This window comes from Drosophila ananassae, chromosome XL, assembly GCF_017639315.1.
Source record: "Drosophila ananassae strain 14024-0371.13 chromosome XL, ASM1763931v2, whole genome shotgun sequence".
NCBI classification, from domain to species: Eukaryota; Metazoa; Arthropoda; class Insecta; order Diptera; family Drosophilidae; genus Drosophila; species Drosophila ananassae.
Genome location: NC_057931.1, coordinates 3,828,727 through 3,856,711, shown reverse-complemented (window position 1 = coordinate 3,856,711; position 27,985 = coordinate 3,828,727). Strand labels below are relative to the sequence as shown.

The 27,985-nt window shown below is 33.2% G+C and overlaps 1 protein-coding gene across 3 annotated transcripts; it reads right to left on the bottom strand.

The window, feature by feature from the left end:
* Positions 1-543: 543 nt before the first annotated feature.
* LOC6504076 (ELAV-like protein 2) lies at positions 544-26,822 on the bottom strand. Of its 3 annotated transcripts, none has more exons than XM_014905693.3 (7): positions 26,493-26,822; positions 24,981-26,082; positions 7,120-8,414; positions 6,802-6,846; positions 6,485-6,742; positions 6,169-6,412; positions 544-4,919 (listed from the first exon to the last, which is right to left on the bottom strand). In XM_014905693.3, the coding sequence occupies exons 3-7, from the start codon at positions 7,316-7,318 to the stop codon at positions 4,595-4,597; spliced, it is 1,071 nt and encodes a 356-aa protein (XP_014761179.1). In that variant the 5' UTR covers positions 7,319-8,414; positions 24,981-26,082; positions 26,493-26,822; the 3' UTR covers positions 544-4,594. The 3 variants fall into 3 exon arrangements, with proteins under 3 accessions (XP_014761179.1, XP_001964131.1, XP_044572647.1); XM_001964095.4 differs by having other exon boundaries at positions 7,129-8,414; XM_044716712.1 differs by having other exon boundaries at positions 26,497-26,822.
* Between the last annotated feature and the right edge of the window lie 1,163 nt (positions 26,823-27,985).

The following is a 27,985-nucleotide window of genomic DNA, read 5'->3' as shown; positions in this document are numbered from 1 at the left end:
AGTGTTTTCGTGTCGATATCCTTTCATCCTTGATCCTTTTACTTCAAAGAGACCTTTGTTGGAGGGGGGGGTTGTCGGAGTTTTTTATTTTTTAGAGCAGGAGACGTGTTAGTACAAATAAATGCGAAATAGTTCTACTCAGGGGGCTACGAATACAATATCGAAATGTGAGTAAGTAAGCATTTGATATAAAGTAATTAATGCGGTATGTGGTGGTTAACTAATTGGTTAATTGAGAGTCCTGGGATGGCCCAAGGATCTGCACAAAAATATATATATTATGTATTTATTTAAGTACGATACGCTATAGACAATCATAATTAGCATACACAATCAAATGGATAAATGGATAATAATTAATTAATTAAGTTTGAAGTTTAAGTTCGGATTCTTTTGTATTTTGTTTTGTTTTGTGATCTCTTGTTTTTGCATACTTGGCTTAACGATTATCGATTTTCTTATGCACAAAATTGATTTAAACATTCATGCGATTTTTTTTATATATATTTCTATATATATTTAGTTACATATATCCTTTTTTGGTTTTGTTTGGGCGCGTTCCGTTGACAAAGCGGCTACGTATATTTTCTCCTCATCTCGTCTTTTTTTAACTAATTTCTTGGTTTTTAATTTAAGATTTTTTGCGATTTTGTTTTTTGTTGCCAAAAAAACTGCTTGTAAAAAGTCCAAGTCGCGAACTGCTTCGGCTTGCACTGCTTCTTGGCAACAGTGGGCGCAATTTGTATGTGTTTACCGTGCCTTTTAGCCTTTGGCGGCGATTTGTTTTTGCTTTGGCCGTTTTTTTTCTCCATTTTTTGTATTTTCTTGCATAATCTGTCGCTTGATTTCCGTTTTTTGACCGCTTACAAACTAAATTGAAGTTTTCCATAATCGCTAATTTGCATACAACGTCGTCTTTCGTCACCAAAACCAAGACGTGACGCCTGTCGCGATTAGCTTAGATTCGTATCGATGAAATTGTCGTCTTACGTGACTAGATTTTAGTGTATATCAATAAAAATGTTGGAAGTTGATGTCTTTATCTTTTTCAATATCATTTATAATGTAGATTCGGGAGGCATCTCTGCTCTCGCCACTAAATTGTTTAGTTTTCGGGCTGAAGTTTTTCATTTTTTTAAGTTTCTAGTTTTCTTTCAAATTCTTCGTTCATAATTTTTTGTTTTGTATGTGTGTGAGTTGTTTTGGGCTATCTTTTTCTCTATATAAGTAGACATATATATATATATATATATAGATATATAAATATGTATTTTGTTTGTTTGTTAATTTTTAAATGCATTTCATGCTTAGTTGATGATTTTCATTGCTGGGTTCAGTTTTTTCTTATCTTTTTTTCATTATTTTAGTTATGCATTTTGCTATTTTCACTAAAATTAATATCGAATATCGAAGAACCTCCAATAACTCATCGGTGTGCGGTGTGATTTGAATCCAGTTCGATTTGTTCTGATTCAGTTTGCGAACGAAAACACATGTGACATGACTAATTCGTTATTTCGTTAGTTAAATATTGTAGTGTTAGGTAAATTGTAAGTCGTATAGAAAGCACTTATGCGTGCCAACTGTATGAATTTGAATGTGACCGAGTCGCTGAGTTGCGATTTGTACAACTGTCCATTTTCATATTTTCTTTCTGTCCATCCACATATACATATATTATACCATACAAATAGTTTATTTTGGTTTCTTTTCTATGTATATATTTTTTTTTTAGTCAGCATTGGGCCAAAACAGCCAACTCGCGCCACATCTCTATATTGCTTTTGTGAATGACACACACGCGTTCGCATTTTGCAGCGATGCGGCGGTTATTTTGCGGGTAATGGATATAGTTTTGATTACTTGATAATATTTCATATGCCATTATTCATTATTTTGAGTATTGAGTAGGTTAACTAGTCGCCGGGAAGTGGATATTACACGAATCGAATGCCCCAGGGTTGCATTTTCTCTCAGCGATCGAAGCCTGCCAATCGCACTGCTTACCACCTATCGGGTCTATCGCTATCGGTATTTCAGATCGTATATTTTGGTATTTTTTTAATGTATTTCACATTTTTGACATTTTGTTCATATTTTCCATTAGATTTCAAGTATTCCATGTAAATGTATATACCGTATACATATATATATATTTATGTATATATGTATATATATATATATTAATAAATTTTACTATAAATCTTTGTTTAAAAAATTTTACATCATTTATACTTTATATATTTAAAAATTTGGTGTTTTCAATTTGCGTTCGCAACTTCCTCATAGCTTGAGTATTTTTTTGTTTTTTGTTTAGTTTCCCTTACTTTTCTCTAATTTAAAGTATTTTCTTTTTGTTTTCAGTGGTTTTTGGTATTATTTTTTATAGCCAAAAAGGTCAAATGCCATGTAGATGTGGCCTTGACCCCGAGGCCCTAAACACACCGAAAGACATTTTGCGCTTTTTAAAAAAGATGTTTATTTTTTACTTCTCTAGCTCTTATTTTTAATTTTTATTCTACATACTGTTAGATTTTTTTTCTTGAAACTACAGACACACACATTGATTGTTAGTAGACTCTACGAAATTATCTTTTTTTTTCGGATTGCAAAAAACTATAATATTGAAGAAATGTGAAAATGTGAAAATGTTGAAAACTAGGCGGCTCATTTTTGTTTTTTTGTTTTTTTAAGTATGTAGTTCGATGCGTTCGTACATTTATCTTTATTACTTATAGCTTCTTTTTTTCTGAGTGTGATTAGAGATATTTCATATATATATGCGTAAAACTTAGTTAAAACTTAAGTTATACTTTATAGATCGCTCAAACTTAGTTCATTATATATTTCTCAAATATCTTTTGTATAAATGCGAGTGCTGTTGTTATTGTTGTTGTAGTAGTAACTAGATCTGTGTGTGTGTGTGAGAGAGTGGGTGGTTGGGTGGCTGGTTGGTTGCTTGAGAGTGGGTGGTGGTGGCGGTACTGTGGTACCTAAGATATCCAATATCCAATATTTTCCTGTGGGGGCTGTTGTGTTTTTTTTTTGTAATTCGTTTTGATTTTGATTTTTTATTGTAATTTAAGGGAAAAAAAGAAAACAAATTTTTTGTGTTTTTTTTAGTTTTTTCGTGTTTTTACTTCATTTTTTCATTTTTTTGCATAGTTTTTGGAATAAGTCACACATTTATTTAATAATAAATATATATTTTTAGTTGTAGTTGTATTTTATTTATTTATTTATGTTTTTTTTTTGGTTTTTGAATTTTGTTTTGTATTTTTTGGTTTGGTTTCGCTTGGTTGCATTTTAATAAGTTATAATAATTATAAAAATGGAATAATAAGTAGGCATAATAATATATAATGTAATATAATATAATAAGTTTTCTTGGTTTCGTTTACTTTGGTTTGCACTTGACGAATACGAATACGAATATTGAATATACTTTGGTTCTCCTTAGACGACGAAAAAAATAGTTAATTAAATCTGGTTACATATATATAATAATGATTACATATATATATATATATATATGTATGTATGCACGATGTGTAGGTTGTGTTCGAAGTGTATGTATTTTTGTTTTCAGTGTTCAGTAGTTCTTGTTACGTTTGGAGGTTTCAATAAATGGGACTATAGCACTCATAGCCCCGATCTATTGCGGCTTTAAGTATTATTATTATTTTTTTCCATTTAATATATATCTTTCTTCGTTTCGTCTTTTGAGTGAAAATCAATGCGAATCGAATCGAATCGAATTAAATATACGAGCTTTAATCGAGTGAACTAGGTATAATTAATTAATTTAATTTAATTTAATTTAAATGTAAAATGTAAATTGAATCAAACACAAATAATTCAAATACAATACAATATATTTTATGCATATTCATTATAATAATTAGTACTTAGGTAAGCTGAGATAGAAAGATAGATTAAATATTGTTTTTTGTTTTTAATTCGCTTAAATCAATAGACATTAAATACTTTGGTTTGTTAATTGAATATAATCATATATAAGTAAGGTGATCAAAAAAATAGTTACTATATATTGCGACTTAGATCATTTTCATTTTTTTATTATTATTATATTTTGGTTTTTTTCTCATCTTCTCATTTTTTTTTGACCTTGAATTAATATTCATTTTTTTTTGTCAATTTATAGACCGTTGTCTTTTCGAATTCTTTCCCGTTTTTTGTTCTTTTTTCTAAAGTTGTTGTGTTTGTGGGTTGCCTCATTCAAGCTTTTCTTGGTTTCTTTAGTTTTTAAATAAAATTATATTAGATGTAGATGAAATAAATCAATTTTCACTAAGATTTCATTACAATTATAATTTAGCATAAAAATCAAATTACTATTCCTGCCCAACGTTTAGGTATTTTGTATCATTTTTAATTAATGTGCAATTTTGACTATAATGAATGCCTTTTCTTTTCATGCAAATCAATCATCCGGGGATAGAGGAATGTCTATTAGTTAGTTTCCATTTTTTTGTATTTTTTTAAATAGTTTATAATCCTGTTAAATCATACAGATCATCGAGTATTGGAGAGGTCTTGTCCTGGGTAAGGATATATCGGATTGAGTTGCCGCCTAAGTGGTCTTGGTCTTGTTAGTCTTAAAGCTGACCTGGAGCACTCGGTTGCCCAGGGTATAGCCGTTCAAGGACTGAATGGCCACCACGGCCTCATCGTAGTTGGTCATGGTCACAAATCCGAATCCCTTGCACTTGCTCGTCTGCAGATCCCGGATCACCTTCACCGACTGCACAGCACCGAAGGGACCAAACAACTGCCACAGGACATTCTCCTCGGTTTCGGGTGCCAGGTTATAAACGAATATACACCATCCGGATCCGGTCATTGCATTTCCGGGCAATATAGAATTGGCCAACAAATCGCCAGCCAGTGGTGAGTACCTAGAAATGGTTTTTTAAATAATTAAAATTTTTGCACTAAAATAATTCTTAAAACATCAACAGGAGTTTCTTTTTTGGTAATTCTATTCAAATCTCACACATCCCTCCATAACACTTAAATTATTTACTAAAATTTTCTTTTTGGGGCTTTTAAGGTTCATGCTCATTTTTGGTTTTTAGTTTTAAGTTTCATTTCTTGGTGGTTTCTTTTCAGTTTTTAATTAATTAATCAAGAAAAGTTCAACACATAAATATGGTGACTAATCAAAAAAGTAGATCACAGAAAAGCATTAAGTAAAATGTAAGGAAAACCATGTTTGAAGTTATGAGGAAAGAATATTTTAGACAAAATAATAACCAACTTTGAAGTTTAAAAATTAAAATACACAATAGTTAGTGCAGTTTATTTAAAATGCAATTATACACTTTTTTTAAAGACAAAATCATTTGTTTTAATCAAACTAAGAAAATAACAACTTCATTATTCAACAACTATATTATTTAAATAAATATAAGAATAAGTACTGGCATGCCATAAAAAATAAATAAAATATAATACACATTAAGGCTAAACATTTATATAGATTTTCAAATATATATATTTTTTTTATGCTTTCAGCCAAATGAAGTGGTTGATTTATAATAAATTAAATACAAATTACGAATATATACACTGAGCAATATGAGCGTGTTAAAAATGATCAAGATAAATAAAATTCACCTTTGTAGGCCCTTGTTTATGGCTAACATGGGACTTTTTCCAATGCTAAAAATGATGATATAAAAATTCCAAAAAAGAAGACAATAAAAGAAAAGAATAGAACCAAAATTTGGGTTTTTTGGTTACAGAAATACAATTACAAATTAGTGAAACGAATTACCAACTAAATATATGTTTTTTTATTTGTTTAATATTTGATTTTTGTTATTTTTTGTTAGAAAAAATTTAAATTAAACCCCTTAACTTTTTTGTTTTAGGCCGAAGTTCTCATAAACTTGCAGAAGCAAAAGATATAGTTATCAGATTTTATTAAAAATTACTAATGATGTTCATTGAAAGTTCTAAAATAAAGAGAGCTATGGGCTGACGGACAAAAGTACATCTAGACATATCTCTAAATCATCAATAGTTCTATAAAACTGATCTTAAATACCTTTAAAAAATTATACTAGCCTCTGCAAGAATATAATCAACTTGAACTATAAAATAAATATTTTTAAATTTAAAATAAAAAAGATTTAAACAAACCTTATGCGTCCGGCGGAGGGTAGAGCTCCGGCCAAACGGCGGGTGGCAGCCGCCGCCTGGGGGGTTAGATAGGCGGTTAGGGGCGGGGCAATCTGGGCCTTGGCGCTATTGCTCGGATTATTGGCAAATTTAACGGTGATCGGCTCGGCATAACCCTTCGGGGTCTTGCCATTTAACTCCTGGATGGCCCTTTCGGCTTCGTTGCGCTGATCAAAGCGTATAAAGCCCACGCCCTTCGATAGACCTAAATATATACATTTTTATATTAATTATATTACATTATATTTTATTTAATTATTTGAAAATGATAACGCACCGGAAATATTATCACAGAGTATACGAGATGTAATTATTTTGCCATACGATGCAAACATCCCCTCCAAGTCTGGTTGTGATAGATTCTTCGGAAGACCCGATACATATAAATTAGCACCCTTAATAGATTCTGAGCTTGGACGGGCGTATGATACTTTAATAACCTTATTCTGCAAACGCAAACCGTTCAGGGTGTTCACAGCCTTCTCAGCATCCTCGGCCCGCACATAGTTCACAAAGCCATAGCCCAGACTTTGGCCTAAAAAAGATGAATATTACTCATTTATTTTAATTATTAAATATATTATGTGATCTTACCTTGCTGCAGTGCCGGATTGAGAGCGGTCAACGATGCTGGCAAGACTGAAAATCAAATATTTTCAAGAAATTAGTTTTGAAATTTACAATTAAATTTTAAAAAAACTGAACAAATATGCTTTGAAAAAATGACAAGCAGTTTTATATGTGAGATCTATTCAAAGTAAGCAGTGTAGTAAAGCAGTTAGTATAAAAGATAAGTAGTACTTGGCTGTAAATACCCTGTACTCAAGGTAAGTGGTTTAAAAATCAGAAAAATCACACACAACATCTACTTTAATAGCTAAAATAGTAGAAAAAGCATTGGTTAATATTTACCCAAATTACCTGAGACTTTATCACGCACCAGTTTGCAACTCTCCAGCTCACCGATGCTGGAGAAGAGCGATCGCATCTCCTCCTGCGTCATAGTTTGCGGCAGATAGTTGACAATCAAATTGGTGCGCGACTCATCATTGCTGCCGTCCACAGAGCCATTGGCACTGCCGTTCTTCACGATATCCATGGCGTTGGTCATCCTGCTGCTTTGATTCTAGATCCTAGATCCTTTTCTTTTATTTTTTTAGTAATTTACTTTTATGGTTTTGTTTTGTTTGTGTTTTTTTTTTTTTGTATCGCTCGCTTAGTATTTAATCTCACTGCTCGGTTGGTTTTTTCGCTTATAATTTAGTGCTGTGTGTGTTGTTTTAAATTTATTTTTTTTTTGGTTTTAGGTTGCGACTGCGCTTTGCACAAGTCCCGTGTGAAGTTGCTTTGCCGCAGAAATTTCGGTTTCTTTATTTGGGTTTTTAGATCAACTACGATCGCGAAAAAAGTGTATTTGCTTTTTGTTTTGTTAAGTTTTTTTAAGTTAAGAGCGTTGGTGTCGTCTCTCTCTCGGTTTCGGTCTAAAATGTTTAAAATTGAATTTATGCTTGAATTAATTTATTTGATTTTGTGTTTTTTTCTTTAGATAAAAGAGTAAATTTTGCTAAATGTGTTTTATTTTTGCTTTCTCCGAATGCTGGAATGTGTCCTCTTATTTAAACTTTTTTATGATTTTTGCCAAGTTGTTGATGTTTTTTGGAGTTTGGGTTCTTCTTTTTTCGATTTCTTTGTTAGGTTTTTGGTTTTCTTTTTTTATAAAATTGCAAAAATGCAAAAAGATAGCAATAATTCGGTTTTCTCTTTTCTTTTCTTGCTATTTTTATACTTTTACTAAATTTGCGCTGGTTTTTCGGTTTTATTTATTTTACTGGAACTTAGCTTTGGTTTTCAAATATACATTCATATATCGTATATGTATATATATAGATATATATATAGTTAGTTGTGTTATCCTCTTGTATATATATATACCGGTATTTTGGTTTTTTGTTTTTGAATATGATTATTCGTTAATGTTTCCTTTAAATTAATAGTAGTTGGTTTTATTTGGTGGTGTTTGGTTTTTGTTTTCTCTTCTCCTTCTTTCGGCTTTCGCTTTCTGTTAATATTTATCGCCTTTCTGCTTTACTTCCGCTTCCTGTTAGGCTTTAAAAAATCTCCTTTTGTTTTCGAATTCGGTGATCTGTACCTCTTTTATTTCTCTGATAAATGATGGCTGTTCGATTGCTCGCTCGATTTCACTCAATCTGGAATGGAAATAATATTTTTCAGTTAGTTTATATACATTTTTCGGTATTAAATTATGTTATTATTTAGGGCTTCATTGCAGTACGTTTCCTTTTTGATATACTATTATATTTAAATGATATATCTCTCTTCAGAGAAATAATTTGAAGAATTCCCTAACCACTTAAAATACATTACTACATCCCCAAAAAAAAAATTGTCAATACCATTAGAAAACATTTTTTTTAAATGCCAAATGAAAATGGAAATGGAAATTTTCAGGAATGAGTGTCGATAATAGAGGCAATCAGAAAATGCCTGATAAGCGCGTTTCACACACAGACAGGATAAAAAGGACATACAGTGACTGCTGTCACCCACCGCACCACCATTCCTACAACCACCACCACCACCACCCCCAAACCCTCTGTCATTACGAAGAGGTCCTGCGCTGGCAGGATAAAAAAATTACAGACAAGGGTAAGTCAAAGCCGAAATCTGTTTATGAAACAACAATGGCAACGGCTCGTTCTTTTTTTGTCAGCAGAAATGGATAGAAAAAAAAACTTGCCTAATGGCTTGGAATTTAATTAAATCGCTGATCCGCCACCAGAGGTGCTACCAAATCCCATGTGTAATACCAATCTATATGCATATACATATCGGATGTGAATCGAAAGATGCCAGCTCGGCATAAATGGCATTTAGAGCCGCCTTTCAAAAAAGGGAATTAAATGAAAAGGATAAAAGGGAAATTATCAGAAATCTCTAAACAATATGTGAAGGGTAAGGTTTTATTTAAAAAGATACTATTCATGTTTTAAAAATTACTTTATAAATCATTTAAAAAAAAATATTAAAATAAGAACTACTCTTTTAGTAAAGAGTGTCATAGAAAATTATGTTTTTCTAATCTTCAAACTTGCCATATTTTAATCTCTATTTATTTAAAAAATACTTTTTACTTTACTTTTTATTCTAAAAATATTTCTTAAATCCCTTAAAACTCTTTTTCTTTAAATTTAAACATCATAACCTTATCATCTCTTACTGATTTCTATGGGTTTTGGGTGAAAATGTTTCCAATTGGAATGAAACTGAGAATTAGGGGTTGCAACGGCTCGAAGGACTTCCTAGATCCTGTGTGCGTGTGCTGCATTAAAAATAGGGTAAAAACCTGACGCGAAAAACAAACAAAACGCGCCGCATGTCCTGCCAGCAGAATGTCCTGCCCCGGAGGCTAGAGGTTCATTGAACTCGCCGCTTGCATGTGTTTATGTTTGAGTTTCTCTAGTTTTTCTCGTTTCTAGTTCGTGTCTTTTCCACTTTTCCGCTTTCCACACTTTTCCTTTGTTTGCCTTTTTTTTCTAATTTTTGTTGTTGTTGTTGTTTGGTTGGAAGGATCGTGGCAAGTTATGGCAATAAGGTTGCAACTTCAACAGCTGTCCCAGCGTTCGTTGAACTCCAGAAAATATGAAAATTAATAAAGGTGCAACACTGGCCCAGAACCTCAAGTACTGAGAGAAAATGGGGAGTGTGTTTTAATAAGACGGAAGCTATTAAGAGAAAAAAAGTCTAGCTAATAAATATTATAGTTTACTTAAGTTATTTCTCATTATTTCTTACAAAATATATTCTCATATTTTGTTCTCAGATCCTAGAATATAAAAGATATATTTTTGTATTTTTCTAAACATTTCTCTCAGTGTCTGAAGGAACTGAAAAGACTGCTAGAGTAAACATTGCACAAAAGCCAATGCAAACAAAGGGCATTGCAGAAAAATTGCAAAAAAAAAATGAAAAGGGTCGACTCGCCCACACGGAGACATCCTTTTAATTGCACAGCATGTCCTGACGCAGGATAATGTCATGCTGCATGCCAACCCCTGAACCCTCTTGGCCCCCTCCTGCTGCCACGCCCTCTGCCTCCTGCCCCCTGTCCCCCCTGGCCATGTGTGAAAAGAATAAGGCGAAGGAGAAGCTTCAACAACAAAAAAAAAGTGTAATTGACACTTTTGCGCCGATATCTGTGACCTCATTTGCGAATGTGTGTCGGTTGAGGTCCTTGAGGAGGGTCAGGATACCCCTTCGAGTTTCTTTAGGGAGTAAAAAATATTGCAAAAAAATATAAAGAACTTATTTATAATAATTTCAATAATATTTTTGTTTCTTGCGGAGGGAAGTTGGGGTTTATATTTATTTTTTAATTATTTTTATGATTAGGGCATTTTTTAAAGTATTTCTTTTATTTTATTTTAATTTTTAATACTGGTAATTTTTTAGGCCAGATCAGATTTTTTTTTTAATTCAAGAAGTATTTTAAATTAAAAAAATTCTTTTCTTATCTGCTTCAGTATCTTTTAATATTTTTAATTTCTATTCTTGAAATAGATAGCTATTAAAATTTATTAATATATGTTGAAAATATTAAAGTATATAAAAAGATATAGAAAAAATTTAAAATATTAGGTATACTTTAGAGAATACTTTAAATAAAACTTAAAATTTTGTATTAAAACATTTGAAAGCAGGTTTCTCAACATTGTATTAATTTTTTAAGATTAATTCCAGTCTAACAGAAGCTTAGCTTTTTAATAAAATATCTAAGATTAAACATAAGCAGTTTCCCCAACAAATCATTATAATTTCCCATCAAAAATATCTCTCTTTTTTTATCGTCCTTTTTGTAAATAAGGCTCTGTTTTTTTTTTCCAACAGACAAACGGAAAAGCTGTCATGGAAATTTTCAATGGCGACTGTTATCGATTTATTTGGCGACTGCCCTGGGTCGCGAAATAAAAATAATGAACAGAATTGGCCCCTCCAAGTGGGGGATACGACGGGAATAAGACGATGGAACGCGATTAGATCATGACATTAGAGTGGAACTTACGTGCCTCGGGGGAAAATGCTCGGAAAATGAGGTGCCGGTTGTTGGTTGTTAGTTGTTGGGGATAAATCGCACTGTCATACAGCAAAAAAGCGAGGGGAGTGAGGGGGTGACTAGATAGCACCGACTGACTATATAATAGATGTATATATTGATTGCACAGGAAAAAAAAAACAACTTTCTTGTCGTCTTCGTCGAATGAATAGCTCTCTCTCTCTCTCTAGCTTCGTTGGATGTATTGCCGTCTCGCTTGCTCGCTCCTTTGTCCTTCCGATTTCCTTACTATATATATAGAGTATATAGTTTTTTTTTCTTTCTTTAATAGTCAGACACTCGAGGCACACACTCGAAAAAAAAATGTCGTGCTAAAAGAAAACGGACTAGGATTTGATTTTCGGTTTTTGGGTTTCGGTTCGGTTTTTTTTCTTCAGAATTTATTCGAATTCTGTTTGAATTTTTTAATTATTTTATAATATTGCACGACAAATTGCACAGTTTATTGCTTAATTTTTTTTTTAAGAGTTTGTTTATGTTTTTGGAATTGTTTATATTTATTTTTTGTTGGGTAAAAAACCGAGAACACAACAAATTCGTAACTGAACATACATATATAGAATAGTTTATATATAGAACACAAAAACCGGTGCAGAGGAGTACAAAATTATAAATAAATGTTCTCGAACGAGAAACACAACCGAATGGAATCAAAACCGAACGAAAGCAACGAACGAACACGTACGACTGAGCGGCTGGCAGGACTCGAGTCCTGGAATATAGCAAAGCGAGTCCTTGCGCCCCATGCAGCCGCATATCGCACATCGCACATCCATTATCCTTGTCACTCACAGCGGGCCGAGTCCTCCTTCTATCCAATAAGACGGAAAGAGAGCGACAGAGCGAGAGAGAGCCCAGCCACCACCAAAGTCCTGGATCCTGTATCCTTGCACTGGTATTCGCCTCTCACTCGAACTCAAGACTAGCCTATTGCTGTCTCGCTTTAGTCCTGCCCAGCAGGCCGGCCGGCCGGCAGTACACACCCTTTTTCAAAATAAAGAGAGAGCTTCTCTCAAGGAGAGAGAGAGAGAGAACTGCAAGCGGCTGAGCCCAGCTAAGAAGCGTTGGGGGTGGTGGAGGTCCTGTGCACTTAAAAAAAATATCAAGACTGGAATTTATATTTATTTGGTAATAGTTTTGTAACTAAGAGTCTTATTTGAAAAGGAACTATAGGAAAAAGCGACAAAATTTCGAAAATAAGGACTAAAGAGCTAAAGGACACGCGGAAACAAGGACATGACAGTAGAAAAACTATATACAAACTTTTTAATCCTTTTCTTTTTGCTTTTAAACAAAAACAAAATATCCTTTCCCAGCTTATTAAACTCTTTTTAAAGTGGACTCTTTTATTGAATAATAATATATTTTATAAAATATAAAAACTTTTCTCAGTGCATCAAGTGTTGGTGGAGGGAAAAGGTGTACAAGGACTTGACTCGATCTGAATGATGCAAATTATATCAGGCAGAGATAATAGGACAGGACTCACTCCAAACTAAAAGGAACATAATGGGAATATACTTGCCAGTAGGAAGTTAAGAAAAGGGAAATAAAATATTTAAATATATATATAGAAAATATAAAATATATTAAAATAAAATAATAAATACAATTTATTAAATAAAATGAAAATATAAGAAAGCAACTAAACATTTCGATATAATAAGTTACTATATGGAATAAATGGTAATCTCTATATATACTTATATTATATATTTATTTATATTAATATTAAAACAAAAAATGTTATACTAATAAATTAAAGTTTTGTTTATTATCAAGAAATTTTACTAGAATAATATTCTAGATATCCTATTCTATTCCAATATCCTACGGGATATTGGAGGGAGGCATTTTATAATTTTTTATGTTTAGGAAAATAGATTCTATATATTTATTTATATTATAAATATTTATTTATATTATAAATATTTATTTATATTATATATATTTATATAAAAATGCTATTTAAAAAGGAATGTTTAAATCAAATATTTCTCAAACTTATATAGTTTTTAATCATATAGTTTTCATTTTTCACACTTTTAAAAGCCAAATAATAATAAATTTTTTGGTTCAAGTTTTGATATCAATTGTATTTATTATTTATTTTTTTTCTAAGATATAAAAAAAGAGTTAAGCTTTAAAATTAAATATAAAAAAATAAACCATTTTTCTCTTATTATTTTTAATTTAAAATTGAAGCTTTTCAAAGAAAAGCATAAATAATTCCTGGAAGAAAGTCTCAGACCGGCGAGAAATGCTTTCCCCAAAAATCTCCCCCCTCCCAGGACCAAAAAAAAAGTTTGAGAGATGCAGTGAAAAGAGAAAGAGAAGGAGATAGAGGGTGAGATGGAGATGGAGAGCGAGAGAAATGTCTATTTCTCCTGCCAGGGGGGGGTTGAGGTGAGTGACAGAAAAAAGGAAAACAGGGAAAAGAGAAAAGAGAGAGCACCTTGCAGGCGAGGCGAGGAATATTAATCAGGCACAGGACATACACTTGCCTCTCGCCCTCTCTCTCTGGCTGCGGAGTCTGTCTCTGTCGCACAGCTTCCTTGTTATAAATAATGAAATTTCAACATTTTGCTTGACAACAGGACGAAGGAGGACGAGGTCCTGGCGGGGAGGAGGCGAAAGGGGGAGTTGGGTGGCCTAGCAGTGGGTGGTTGCCCTGGCGGTCGAGTGGCAACCGTTTGCTTTTTTCCTTTCATTTTTTTTTTAAAGGACTCTGTGTACTTTTATCCTTATTCCTCAATTTCTTTGCATTTTTTTTTTTTGCTTTTTTTTTGCAAAAAGGCTCTTGAAGATAATTCTGTTTATCCTTTGACCCAATTCGTTTAATTTGATGATGATGATGTTGTGGCATCATTTTTTTTTTGCTGTTGGGGATTTTAAGGCGTGGCAGGACCTTACTCAGTATAAAAAAAAATATCCAAAAATGTAATTAAGAGCAGGTCAACCCTTTTTCTGTTGTTTGAAAACGTGGCCATATGTCTTAATTTTCAGAAACACCATTTTCCAACGTCAAAATGTTGAAAAACTTTCAGACAACTTGCCGAACCAGAAGAACGAGTTTTTCCTAACCCTTTCCCTTAAAAAAAAATAGTAACAAAAATATAAACAGAACCAGAACCAATTGATTTGCATTTTTTTTCGGGGATCGAGTTATATAACCACCACCGAGTATCCAATATCCTGCATCCTTGCAGCTGCCATCGATCAGGATCTTGAGCTTCAAATTTAGCTTCGATTTATGGCAGTGGCGACTTATTGACATTATTGTCTGGCTTTTGTTATATTTTTTTTTCGCGAGTTCTCCCCCCATTCACGTTTCGAATTTCGCACACAACATTGCATTGAGAATTTTAGTTCCGTTTTGCAGGATACACAGGATACATAAATGTACAGCTGTTTTCAAAATAATAGGAGTGCTTTTGCATATGCACTTGTCCCTTCTGTAGCAATGTTAGGCGTTCATTTTTTTCAATTTTATTTCTTTTTCCAAATTTGTTTATGGGTACACATTCTAAGGTACCGTTTTTTTTTCGTTTTACTATCTTCGTTTTCTGAGAATTACGCAAATTCGTAAACAAACTTCATTTTGCGTTCATCAAAATAATAGGAGTGTGGCATTTTAATCTGCTCAGAGCGAAAAAATAGGTAATTATTCTTAAAAAAACGGTTTAAAAGTATAGAAAGATTAATTTCCAACTACAAATTTAACTTTTAAGATCGAAAACTTAAAGCAATGGGTCGTGGCAAACACTGCACACCTGAGCGGCGTGAGTTGATCAAAAACTTGATTTCAAGTGGGAAAACGTACAAGGAAGTGCAAAAAATAATTGGATGCGGTGCTTCCATGATCCGAAATGCAATAAAATTTTCACCCAAGACGGAAACCCGCGGCCGACCCCAAGTTCTAGCCGATAAACTGGCTACACGTGTCGCAAGGTACTCCAAAAAGCATCCTTTTGCAAGCTGCAAAGAAATTAAGGATGAGCTTAACTTGGACGCAAGTATCCCAACAATAAGTCGTCTTTTAAAGAAGCAAAATTTGAAAGCCCACAGTCCACGGAAAATTCCATTCCACACCAAGAAGCACATAGCCGCAAGAATGAAATTTGCAAAGAGCCATGTCAACTGGTCAGTTGAAAAATGGCGTAACATCTTGTGGTCGGATGAGTCGAAAATAGTCCTTTATGGTGGGAAAGGATCTCGACAATACGTTAGAAGACCACCTAACACCGAATTTAATGCCAAATATTGCATTAAAACGATTAAACATGGCGGACATAATATAATGATATGGGCATGTTTCTCGTATTATGGCGTAGGTCCCATATATTGGATTAAAAATATTATGGATGGTCCTGGATATGTCCAAATAATGCAGGAAACAATGCTGCCTTATGCTAGCGAAGAAATGCCACTGCTTTGGGTCTTCCAGCAAGACAATGACCCAAAGCACACAAGTAAAGTGGCTAAGAAGTGGTTTGCAGAAAATAAGATTGCAGTACTAGAATGGCCCGCCCAGTCTCCCGATCTGAATCCGATCGAAAATTTGTGGACAGACGTTAAAAAGGCGGTCGCACAAAGGCACCCAACTAATGTTTCCGAGCTTTGGGAAATTGTAAAGGCCTCTTGGACCTCGATTAGTCCCGAAAGATGCCAGAAATTGGTGGATTCCATGCCAAGGCGCTGTGCGGCAGTGATAGCCAATAAAGGTGGTGCCACGAAGTACTAATTATAGTTTTTTTTTATTGCATTTAACATTAAATTACTTCATATAACCATAGTTTGTCGTTATATATTATTTTCATAAGTTTTGAGCGAGTTTGCTTGAACACTCCTATTATTTTGAGAAACCCATATTGGGTGTTATTCCCTTTTTATTTTTTTTATTAAGTATGTATTCAATGAAGTAAGTTCTTTTTAGTTTTCCGTTTTTTAATACAAGTCATATTTGTTAAAAAAAATAAATTTAAAAAATTTAAATCGTATTGACATAGTTTTTTTCACCGTTTTTCACATTTGTAATGGGCACTCCTATTATTTTGAAAACAACTGTACGTGTAATCCTTCAAAACACCAACAACAACAATGGCAAAGGCAAAGCCAAAAAAAAAAAGGAAAAAGGAAAAGGGTGGGTTTTCCACACACGGCTCTGCGGGAAAAACAATTTTCCGAGCATCAAGCAATAATAGAGAGAGAGGAGAGGGCATTAAGGATACTCCTCAAAGCCCTAAGGATTTCCGGAAATTGCAAAAAAAAAAATTCTTTACCATTTTAACAAAAGAAAACTTTACAATTTAATTGTATTTTTTATTGTTATTTAGGATGTATGATTTATAAAATATTTATCTTCGAATTGTATCTTTCATCTTGTTTTGCAAAAAAAAAAAAATTCAGAAATGCAGAAAATGAAAATTTGCACCCTGACATTCGCTACAAATGATCTCCATTGTTACAGGACTCGTTATCCTGTCGTTTTGTCCTTGGGTTCAATGCACCCTGATTGGAATTGGAATTGAAATTGTGATTGGACTGAGAATTGGGATTGACAGCTCAGGTAGGAGGAGTTGTCAGGCTCTTTTCCAAAAACAATGACAGCAAATTACTTCATTTTCCAGTTAGGTTTAGAGTTCTTATTTTATTTTTAAATTTTAATTAATTAAAAGGCTGAAGCAAATATTTTTTAAAATAGAAAACCCCCTTCAAGCCACCCTTACCTCTCTAAAAAACAATTAAAACCAAGCCAGACCCTTTAATGCCTTGCCACATGTGTCCCGTGTCCCATGTCCTGTGTTCTAGGTATGAAAATTTCAAATTACTTTTTACAAAATTCATATCCAATAACCATATTCCATATTACTAATTACATATTCCTTATTACATATTCCATATTAAAAAAAAACACAAGGGTTGCCGGCAAATGAGACATAACCGAAAAAAAAAAAACCCATTTTGCTCTGGTAATTGGCCGAATGTCCAGTCTGGGGTTAATTAAAGCACCTAACGAGCTGTTAAAAAAATACTAAAAACACTAATAAAAGGGGGAATATTTAAGGGAATTTATAGTAAAGAAAAAAATTAGAGTTAGAGGATAGGAAATATTTTTATTAAATTTTAAACAAGAAAATAACAAAGCTAATAAATAAATAAACTCTAAAGAGATAAAGAATCAGCTTCTTTGTTAAATATATTTAAATTTTTAAATAAAACTTTATAGCGCTAATTTTATATTTTATATGTATAGAAAAAAGGTTAAACTTTGTTATAAAAATATATCCAATTTTATATTCGATTATCTTTTATTTATTAAATATTTATGAAATTGCATCTCAACCTCCCATTTGTCGCTGGACAACACCCATAACCGCCACCGCCACCGAAAATGAAGTGCAATTCGTCGACCGATCTGAACCTTATATATTTATACATATTATTATATATATTTATATAAAATATATTCATTATGTGAATCGTTTTGTCACCTGACCGTTCAGAGATAAAATAAAACAGGAAAAGCGCAGCAGCCCACCACCATCACCTGCAACTTGTCTCTCTCTCTCTGTCGCTGTCTCTCTATTGCTTCCCCTTTCCCTCTCTTTCACTTATTTTTCATCTCTTTCTAATTTATATATTCCATCTCTTTCAAAAGGACTCTCGCTCTCTCTCTGTGTCTGCGTAGGATATTGAACTCTGACACAATGCTATATATATAGGGAGACTCGCATACAGGAGGCAGGATTGCCGGCCGGTGGCCGAGTGGCTCCAAAAAAACTGCACCACCCACAAGGACACTGAGAAAAGTTAGGGTTTTTAATTGTTTTAAAAAAAAAAATAAAACGATATATGGAGTATCCTTTCTTCTTCTAACAGAAGAAGATTTATAATATTTTTAGGCCCACAGGGCGTATGAGTTATTCAATTTTCTGGCTTTAAATGGTTCCTCAAATAATTTTTTTTAATTTAAATATTTAAAAGGTTAAAGGTTAAAAAATAAAATGTAGAATCCTTCTATGAAAAACAACATCCTAACAATAATAATTTAATATTTTAAACCATAAAAATAAAATAAATAGAAATCTTGAACCTCAAATAGAAACATTTTTCAAAAAATACAACTAATTTTTCTCCAAGTCCTGCTTTCTCTCTAAGGACTCTCTCCAAGCTTTCTCTCTCTCACTCTCTCTCTCTTCTCTCTTTCTGGTTTGCATTGGTATTTGTGGGGCGTTGTTTTGATTTTCATAGATTGCGCAATCCATGTGTGTGTTTTTTTATTCAACACCAGGAAGCGGACTCCAGAGAGGACTCTCTACTGCGCATGTATGTGTAATAAAGAGTGAGTATGGGTGTGTGTCAGGAGGGGTCAGGAGGGGATGCAAAATGGTGGGAGGTTAGAGGTGGGTGGCTGTGGGTGGCAATGTCCTGCGCACAAAGCGCGGAAATTGAATTTGCGGCAGAAAGAACCAGAAGAAGGAGGAACAAAAAAAATTGCTCCATTGCATTTAATGTGTTGCCGGGTGGGTGTGCATGTGTGTGTGTGTGTTTAGCTTTTCTTTGAAAGACACTCAAGGACAACCAAATAGGAGACTTGCAAAAAATAAATATTAAAGTTAAGGTAATTTTTTAATTGTTATTTTAGCATTTAATAAAGTATATTTAATAATTGTAAAGAAATATATTTCATTATAAGTATATGTTTTTATTTTTCTACATACCATCTTTATTTACAAGCCACTAAATAATTACCCTCGAGTGTCTACATATGTATCCTTCTTGTCCTGTGTCTGTGTGCGTGTGTTTTTGTGAAAAGCATAACGACCGGCTTTTGCTTTTCCTTTGTTATTCCTTTAACACAAAAAATGGTTTTTGATGTTTTTCTCCTTGTTCCTTGAGTTTTTCTCTTTATTATTTTTCTTCCTTTTTTTGCCATAAATTGCAACAGATAAATGGGTGTGTGTGTGGGTGTGTGCTCACATACCATAACAAATGGAATTAGTAAGTAAATATCTGTGTACCTGAAATCGCCAGAGACCGCAAAAAAATGTTTTTAAGCCCCAAAAAAAATGGCAAAAAAATCATAAATTTAATTGTTTAAGAGAAAAAAGGAAATATACAAGAGGGAGATGGGTGTATATAAAAAAAGGACAGAGATAAAAGAGGGATGGGTTAAGTGATATTAAGCTGGGAAAAAGAATAATAAATAAGAGATTAATTAGCATAAGTGAGTGAATTAGAAATAAATGATGTATTGTGAAAAATAAAATATTCTTTAAATATAAAAAATATAAAATTCAAAAGTAAAGGAAAAGCACTTTTTTGATAAGGGTTTCAAAGCCTCCACCTTCCATCAAAGGGAAATCCTTTAAAAAAAACACTTTTCTGTACGTGACTTTAAACAAATCTCAAATTCTCATTTCGAATCTTTAACAAACATCCCTGTCTCTCGAAAAAAAATCCAAAATCCCAAAAAATAGAAACAACAACATGGAAGTTCCTTTACCCCGCCACCCATACCAAAAAATATATGTTATTCTTTTTTTTTTTGGTGGGGTGGTTGCTTTTGTTGATGCTTGCCAACTTTAAAATTGCTTTTCAACTCGAAAAATAAAACCAAAGAGTGTAAAAATAACGAAATGAGATGAAGAAAGCCTCAAAAGAAAGAGAAAAGTGAAAGAAAGGGCAAAAACTTTTCTAATTAATTGTTTAGCACTTCATGTTTGTTTGAAAAGTTTTCCAACTTTTTTGAATACTTGAAAAAATTGCTTAAGGTAGAATTTATTTATTTAAACAGAAGGAAAAATTAAGTATTTAAGTATTAAGTATTTATTTGTTTCACTCTGTCCCCTAGTTTTTATTTATTTTCCATTATTATGTAACAAACCTAGACTAGAAGAGTTGGGAGGGAAATAAATAACATCTGATAGCTACATGGCATGTACGTCCCTTACCCCCACCCCACCCCAAAAATAAAAAATAAAAACTTGACAAAAGCCCCGCCCATGTAATCCTACCCCTTTTTTTAAAATTTCCTCTTACTTTTTTTTTTTTTTTTGCTGCAACCGGATGCTGTCCATTTCAATTATGGTACGATGGGCCGCGCTGGAGTGGTGCTTGAATTTTGAATTTTAACATCCATTGTGTATTCGCTGTTTTTGTTTGTGTTTTCGTTTGCATTTCGTTCGCGTTGTCAGTTTGTGAATATTTAATGCTCGCCAAAGGCAGCACAAGAAAATGTACCTGAATAGCCAGTCAGTACTGAGGCACTGAGAAAAATTATGGAGGATTATGGTAATAATCGATACCTATCGATAGCCATATGCTTTGCTTTTTTTTTTTTTAATAATAACTAAAGTAATATCCCTATTGGTTTTTTGAGATAGATAATTTAAAAATAGGCACTACCTATTTCTTTCAGAGAATAATCTTTCAATTAATCTTTTTCATTCACTTATAATAATCGATAATAATCGAAAAATGTTCGATATATTATTGACAAAGAAACTATCTGCTAAAACCTGATGTTAGGAAGTAAATTTATTATTAAGACCCCCTTATTTTCCTCACTGTAACCCATCGCCCCAAGCTTCCTAACGAAGCTTAGCTGGAATTGAAATATTTGTTTATGGATTTCCATGTGGTCGGCTTTTTCTAGCGAATTTTCGTTATCCTATGTCGGTGGTTGTTCAACCTGGACCTGAATGCCTGGATGGATGGTTGGGTGGTTCGGTGGTTCGGTGGTTCGTCGGCCACTGCACTTTAGCCCAGCTGGACAATGGTGGTGATTCCCCCGGTGATGGTGGTGGAAAGCCCAGCCAGCCAGCTTTTCCGAAGTGCACTTCAATTGCATTAATTAAAGAAAAGCAAAAGCGAACTGGCATTTAGAACTTGTTGTTCTTGTATATCCCTCTCATGAAGGACATTTTAAAGGACATACTTATTAATTTAATTTTTGCAAACGAGTAGAATCTTTGATGATTACTGTGATGTGATAATCACTCACTTGTTTGATGTTAAGCGGGGATTAGTTCAGTATTTTGTGCTTTGAAGATGAACTTTTGATGAAGATAACATTTTCTAAAGTGTTTAGACTCTTTAAAAATAAAGATCATAATGGTACAACTTTGAAATAAAATTTGTAAAAAAATTCTTGGAAGGATAATAGATACTTCAAGGGCTTAATAATTGAATTTGGAATGTAATACTTTAGATTTAATTAGTTTTTTGATTGGCATTTTCAATTAAGTGAAAAAGGGGAAGCAATTTTCCGCATGTTTTCCGCCTGCAGAGCACTTGTGTGTAATCTGTGCCATTACCGCAGTTGCATTTCGCTTTTCTCCGACTTTTCCTGGCCATTTCCCGATGCTTTTCGCTGCGGGTGATTGGAAAGGAAAATGCGGGAAAAATCGTCAGAAATAATGAAATAAATGTGGGTGTGTTTTTCCGTTTGTTTGTTAATTTTCTTTACTATGCCTATTTTTTTTTTGGATAAGAATTTTTTTGGGGAAAAGCGCAGCGCATGCGTCATATTGATTTTACATTCCGCTTATGCTTGTTTTTTTTTTTGGCAAATTTGGATTGCCGCTTCCGGCTCGCAACTTCAAAGGGAAACCTTCAATTTGCCAAAATGCAATATCCGAAGGGGAGAGGGGTGGGGCAGGAATTTTCCTCTAATTTCCTTTAACTTTTGACCAGGACAAATGGCCTATGAAATTGAATGCGGTCGGAATTGGCCCGAAGGATATTGCTCATACCACCCGTGGTACCGATTAAATTATCCAACTTAATTACAGACGAGTGTGTGTGTGGGTCTCTTTTGAAAATTAGGCAATCATTCAGAGAAAATATTCCATTTACGAAAGGACAAGAGACAAAAGGATTTAATGAGAAACAAATTGCAATAAAAATTAATGAAAAAAAGAGAAAACTGGCAAAAAAATATGATTATTTAATTTTAAAAATATTTTTATAATAATTTCTAATGCTTAAAGTATATTTCTTGAAAGGATAATAATCCTTTTAATAATTTTAAACTGCCTACAATTTGTTAAACCCCCAAATAAAGTCATCTATCATTTCTTGCAGTGTATATCTCAGCGGAGAGAAATGCAATTTGGCCTGCCAGGGGGGAATTGCATACAAATTTAATTGACAAAGGACCTCGAGGAGCAAGGCACTGCAATAAGCCCTTAAGGAGCTCAGGATAACGAGTAAGGAGAATCGCCAAAATATATACGATGAAAACAAAGAGTATACAAAAATTCCGTAAACAGCGAAATGAAAAACGAGGAAAAGGCATTTAAGTTGAGGATAGTAAGTTTACCCCCTCAGGAAAAAAAACGAGAAAATAACTCTTTTCAAATTGAATTTTTTTTTGCTGAAAGCCTTAATTTTGTTCCGAGGCAAAAAAGTTGTAATAGAATTTCCCTTGAATGCAGCTTTTCCAGTGGGCGTGGCACTCCCAGCAAGGGGGAGGGATGGCGGTGCAGGAAGAGAAAGCGCAGGATGTGGGCGTGGCCCTGGCAACGCGTTTTAATTTACACAATCCGCAAAAAAAAAAAAATAAACGGGAAAAACGACCAGATGGAAAATCCAAAGAGGGAAAAGCTGAAAGGAAAAACCTCATCTCAAGACGAACACTAGAAGCGTTGAAGGAAAATTCTCTATTCTATTTTTTTTTTTTTAATAAGAAGGCAACAGAGTGTGAAGAATAGGTCCCATTTCTGGTATAAAACCGTTAGGACTATAAATCAGATACCCACGCACACACTGGGAAGGAAACAGGCACAAGAAGTTGCATTGGCCGAGAAAAGTATGCTATGATTTTTTGTTTGAGGAAGTTAAGGGTTTTTGTGAGGATTTTGGTTATAATTTTGGTAGAAAGTAGTATAAGAAGTTGAAATAAAGGCCTAAAAAGGTATAGTTCTTAAAACTAATCAAGATTTTCCTTTAAAATTGTATTAATAATATTATTAATTATTATATTAAATTATAAAAATATTTATGATGTTATTTTTCTATAAACTTTAATTGATAAACAATTTCATTAAGTTAATAATAGTATATAAAGTAAGTATATATTTAATAACATCTTCTAGACAGTAGTATATAAAATATGATACTTTTGAGAAACCATAATTTAAATTTAAAATTAAAAAAACAAAAGGATCTAGCTATAAATGCTCGATTTGAAGGATATTTTTAATAAAATTGCATTATTTTCAACCCATATATATTAAATATTTTAAAAAACTATTCAAACTAATAGAATTTGGCATAGAAGGATAGTAAAGAGGGGCCTATTCTTAAAGCTGGAGTCAGTCAGCTGAGAGTGATTTTTTGGAATGGTGGGGCGGATGGATAGCCAGATGGATGGCAGGATATCTGGATAGATGGATAGATGGGTGGTTCAGAGGATGGGTGCTTCGGTCGATATAACCACCATGAAGGCTGCCAGGGATGGGCTGCGGTTGGGGGGTGGTGGTGGTGGTGATGGTGATGGGCTGATGGGCAGTTCATCTGCCCCGGAGGGTGGATGCCACACAAGAATACAGGCAAACAGAACTGCAGGCACTCGACCAAAGTTCCGCCAGCATTTACATGTTCTATATGCCATTTGCAGGACCATAAACAGAATGACAGAGCCACAGGGACACAGGGACGATAGAGACAGGACTCGGCATAGACAGGGATAGAGATAGAGGACAGAGATAGCGGAAAGAGGGATTGCATTTTCAATTATATATATGTATGGGAGTATAAAATATGGGGGCTGCAGCAGTACGTACATATATGCATTGTCAGTTTCTGTTTGTGATATAATCCAGCAGAGCCCCATCACAATATATTTTAATTTAATGCAATCTATCGCAAATAGAGAGTATCCTTATGGACCTTATCCTGTCTCTTTCTGGGGCTCTTAAACAAATTATTTAAATTAAACTTTTCTAGCAAATATATCAATTAATTAAAACCAATCGATAAAAATCGATAAATTAGATAACTTTTGATTACCAACCTTCACTAAAAACATCTCGAAGTACTTTAGCAATCTATTTCTAGTTCCATAATTAAATAAATCAAAGCATCAATCATAACTCTAAAATGCACACACAAGGTCCATTCAAAAGCGATTTTCTCGATTAATTTGTGCCAATTTAAAAATCGATAAAATCGTTTTGCAGAAGAGTGCCGGGAGCAGGAGGAGGAGGCGCGACCATTATGTGATTGCAATTCAGTTTTCCAGCCAAAGGAGTGACAGGAACAGGTCGAAACAGGAGCATCAGAGTAAGAGGCAGTGGACACAATGATTGAATATGAGAGGGCGAGTGGGCGGTCGGTGGGTAAAAGTGGGCGGGGCAATCATCATCGTCATTGAAACAACAATGCAATCAGCGAACACAATTAATGCACAAATTGCTTGTCGAAGAGCTCGAGTGTAAACAGCGATGGAAATGGGCAGACAGTTCACAAAATGGTGGAAATTGCAATGAAAAATTTTCCAAAAATTCAACAAAAAAAAATTGTTAATTAAGGAGTCTGGAATAATAATTGAATTTGTAGAAATATATTTGTATACATCTTTGCTCTTAAAAAAATATTTAAAATATTGTCTAAAACTCTTGCAAAAACTCACCTTATAAGTCGTTGTCCTTAACTGATATTTTCTCGTTTTATAAAATATCACTTTTCAGCTGATCTGGTTTTTTCCTTTCGCTTTTCCCCTTTTCCTCTGATTTTCATATTTTTTTTTAGGTTTTCTGTATAAATTCTTGTAGCTCGACGTTGGTTTTGTTTTTTATTAAATCTCTATTAATTTTGCCTTAATTATTTTAATTCATAGATTTGGCAATTAATTTGTTAACCGATTTGCATAGTTCTGGTTCAGGGTTTGTTTGTTGGTTTATCTATTTTTTATTTTTTGTTCTATAAAATATTTCGTCGTATCTTGAAATCGTTGGAAGTCCGTTTGGTATTTTTTTTTTTCTTTTTTTCGCTTTGTTTGTTAATCTTTTCGCATTCTTGTATAAATATTCATTTCTTTAAGAAATTCAAGTCTTTATATTAATATTACTTTTGTTGTTTAACTTCGTTTTTGTTTGGGTTTTTTGTTTTTAAGTGTAAATATGTACTATGATCGACAAAAAAAACACACACTTCTTGCTGTATTTTGTTTTTAATTAATTAATATTCGTATTGGTGTTGTTCTTTTTTATTTTTTAAATATTTTTGTTTGTTTTTTGGTGATGATTTTGTTACGATTTTGAGTTGTTAGTGCGCACTGCGCCTTTTCCGCTCCAAAATTCTATAAATTCAGTATAAAACCTTGTGGTATAATAGATGCTTTCCTATATCCTATAGATTGATTGGCTAGACACTCACACCGACAAAGTTTATTATAAATGACTAGTTTTTTTCTTGTAGTGTATATTATTTATACTTTTCTAGCTAGCACACATTTATCGAAAAAAACAAATGAAATTATTTTATTTAGATATTTGTTATTTATTTTAATATATTTTCGTTTTATGTGGGAGAATTGCTCTTTTCTTGGTCTTTTCTTATTCTTTTTTGTCTGGATCAGTGAAAAACACAAGAATCGGAAATATTTCAAATAAAACGCAGTTGAAATTAATCGATTTTGATCGATATTTTTTGATGATCTTTTATGGTTTGGCTTTTAATGGTGATTGCTGCCAGCAGACTTTTTTGTGAGTTCAGAATTCGTCCAGAAATAGCTGAAAAGAAAGTAAGTTTTGGGAGAAAAAAATTATTAAAAAACTGTTGAAATCCAATCTGGTATCTAGAAGCTGGAAGAAAGAGGTAATTAGGTCGATGTGCCACACCCATTCCCAAATATCTATACATGTACAAAAAAAGAGGATATATCGTTTGCTGTAAAATTTTACCTTTAAAACTACAGTTAAAAAATATAATAAATAAGTAATCTTTTTTAGAGAAATTTTTATTAAAAATACCTTTAATTTTGTTCTGTGTAGCAAATCTTTTGTTTTCTTTTTTCTTGGGCTTAACAACCTTCTAGGGAGCAAGGATCTCCGATCGCTCACAGACAATCCCAAGCACACACACACACAGGCACACACATATACAAAAATATATAAAAAAGATATATATGTATGGGACGTACTAACTGACTGACTGACTGACAGGAAGGACTCGGCAGAGTGTCCTTTTTTAAGTTAAGTTCCCCAGGAAGTTAGTTTCTGTTTGTTTTTTTTTTTGCGGCCTCTTCCGATTTAAGCCTAATGATTTTGAGAGTTGTTTGTTTTTATTTATTTATTTTTTTGTGGATTTTTTTTTTTGGTAGTAGTTTTTTGCTTGTGTACTACGAAAAACAAGGAGAAATCATACAGCGACGCAAATGATAAATCATATGAGTAGAATAATACGAAAACGCGCTTAAAAAAGGACCGCGTTTGCTGGATGCGCCGAAGACTGCTTGACTCGAACTGAAATCTCAAAAATTTATATGGAGATAAATTCACACACCGATAGAGACAGAGGACTGGGACAGACAGAGAGAGAGAGAGAAATAGGGAGAAGGAGAAAGCCATAGGGCGAGAGAGAAAGCTATAGAGAAAGCATTACCAGAGCAGTCAACGCATCCTGTGTTGAGACTTTCCACGGAAATCCTAGGCGGGCACCTACATAGTAGTTGTGTAAAAAAAAAACAACAATGAGCTTTTTAGGGAAAAGCTTCTCTCCATTCACGACTCCCGATTCTCCAAGCGAGGAGAACTCTCCACTCCGCCAGGCCACTCCGCAAATCATTTGAAAATGCATTTTCCGGGCGGGAACCACGGGGGCAAAATGGTGGAAATCTATGCCACAAGCTCGCCATGTAATCTCTGTAATTTCAGCTGCTGAAACATGGCTGAAAAATAACGCGACACTTTGAAGAATATTTTAAGGATATATAAAGTTTTAAAAAAAATATAGGTCAGTTTTTTTACTTTCACATATTTTCAGTTTTTTCAAAGAAATAATTACCTGACTAAAGTGGTACTATGGCTTATATATTTTTTAATATAATAATTTAATATCTAAAGACAGATTTTTACAATATTAATTATTGTCTAAAAATGCTAAAATTGTACATTTTTAATAATTTAAGAAATAAACAAAGTCCTCTTTGTAGAGATTCTAAAATAAGAATGTAAAGTTTTAACAAGAACTTTTCCAATCCTGTAATCAGTAATATAGAATATAATATGAACAAAAATTAAATTACCTAATGATTAATAATATGAACAATTGCATAAAACTCTTAAAATTGAAAAGGTTTTTAAAATAAAAAAACAAATATTTACTTTTAACCTTAAAAAAAAACATTTTACTAAAAACCCCAAACCCTAATTATTATAATACCTTTTCCAAACAAATATTTTAAGACAAATATAGTCTTTTTTTTTGAACTGAACAAAGATATACCCACTGGGGGAAGGGCGGTGGGAAAAGCAGCGGGTGGGGGCGTGGCAAAAAGAGGAAAACAGAAAAAAAACAAACACCGTGGTAGGGAGGAAAAGCAATGACAGAGGAATAAAGCAGAGCAATAGGAAAATCAGCAGCAGCAGTCGTGGAAAAGCGATTTGAAATTGTGCAAATGTTTGCATTGAGCTT

Coding starts and splice junctions, on each gene's coding strand:
- LOC6504076 (XM_014905693.3), bottom strand. CDS start 7,318: ATGACCAACGCCATGGATATCGTGAAGAACGGCAGTGCCAATGGCTCT. Junction 6,743..6,801: donor CAATCCGGCACTGCAGCAAG/GTAAGATCACAT, acceptor CATCTTTTTTAG/GCCAAAGTCTGGGCTATGGC. Junction 6,413..6,484: donor ACTCTGTGATAATATTTCCG/GTGCGTTATCAT, acceptor GTATATATTTAG/GTCTATCGAAGGGCGTGGGC.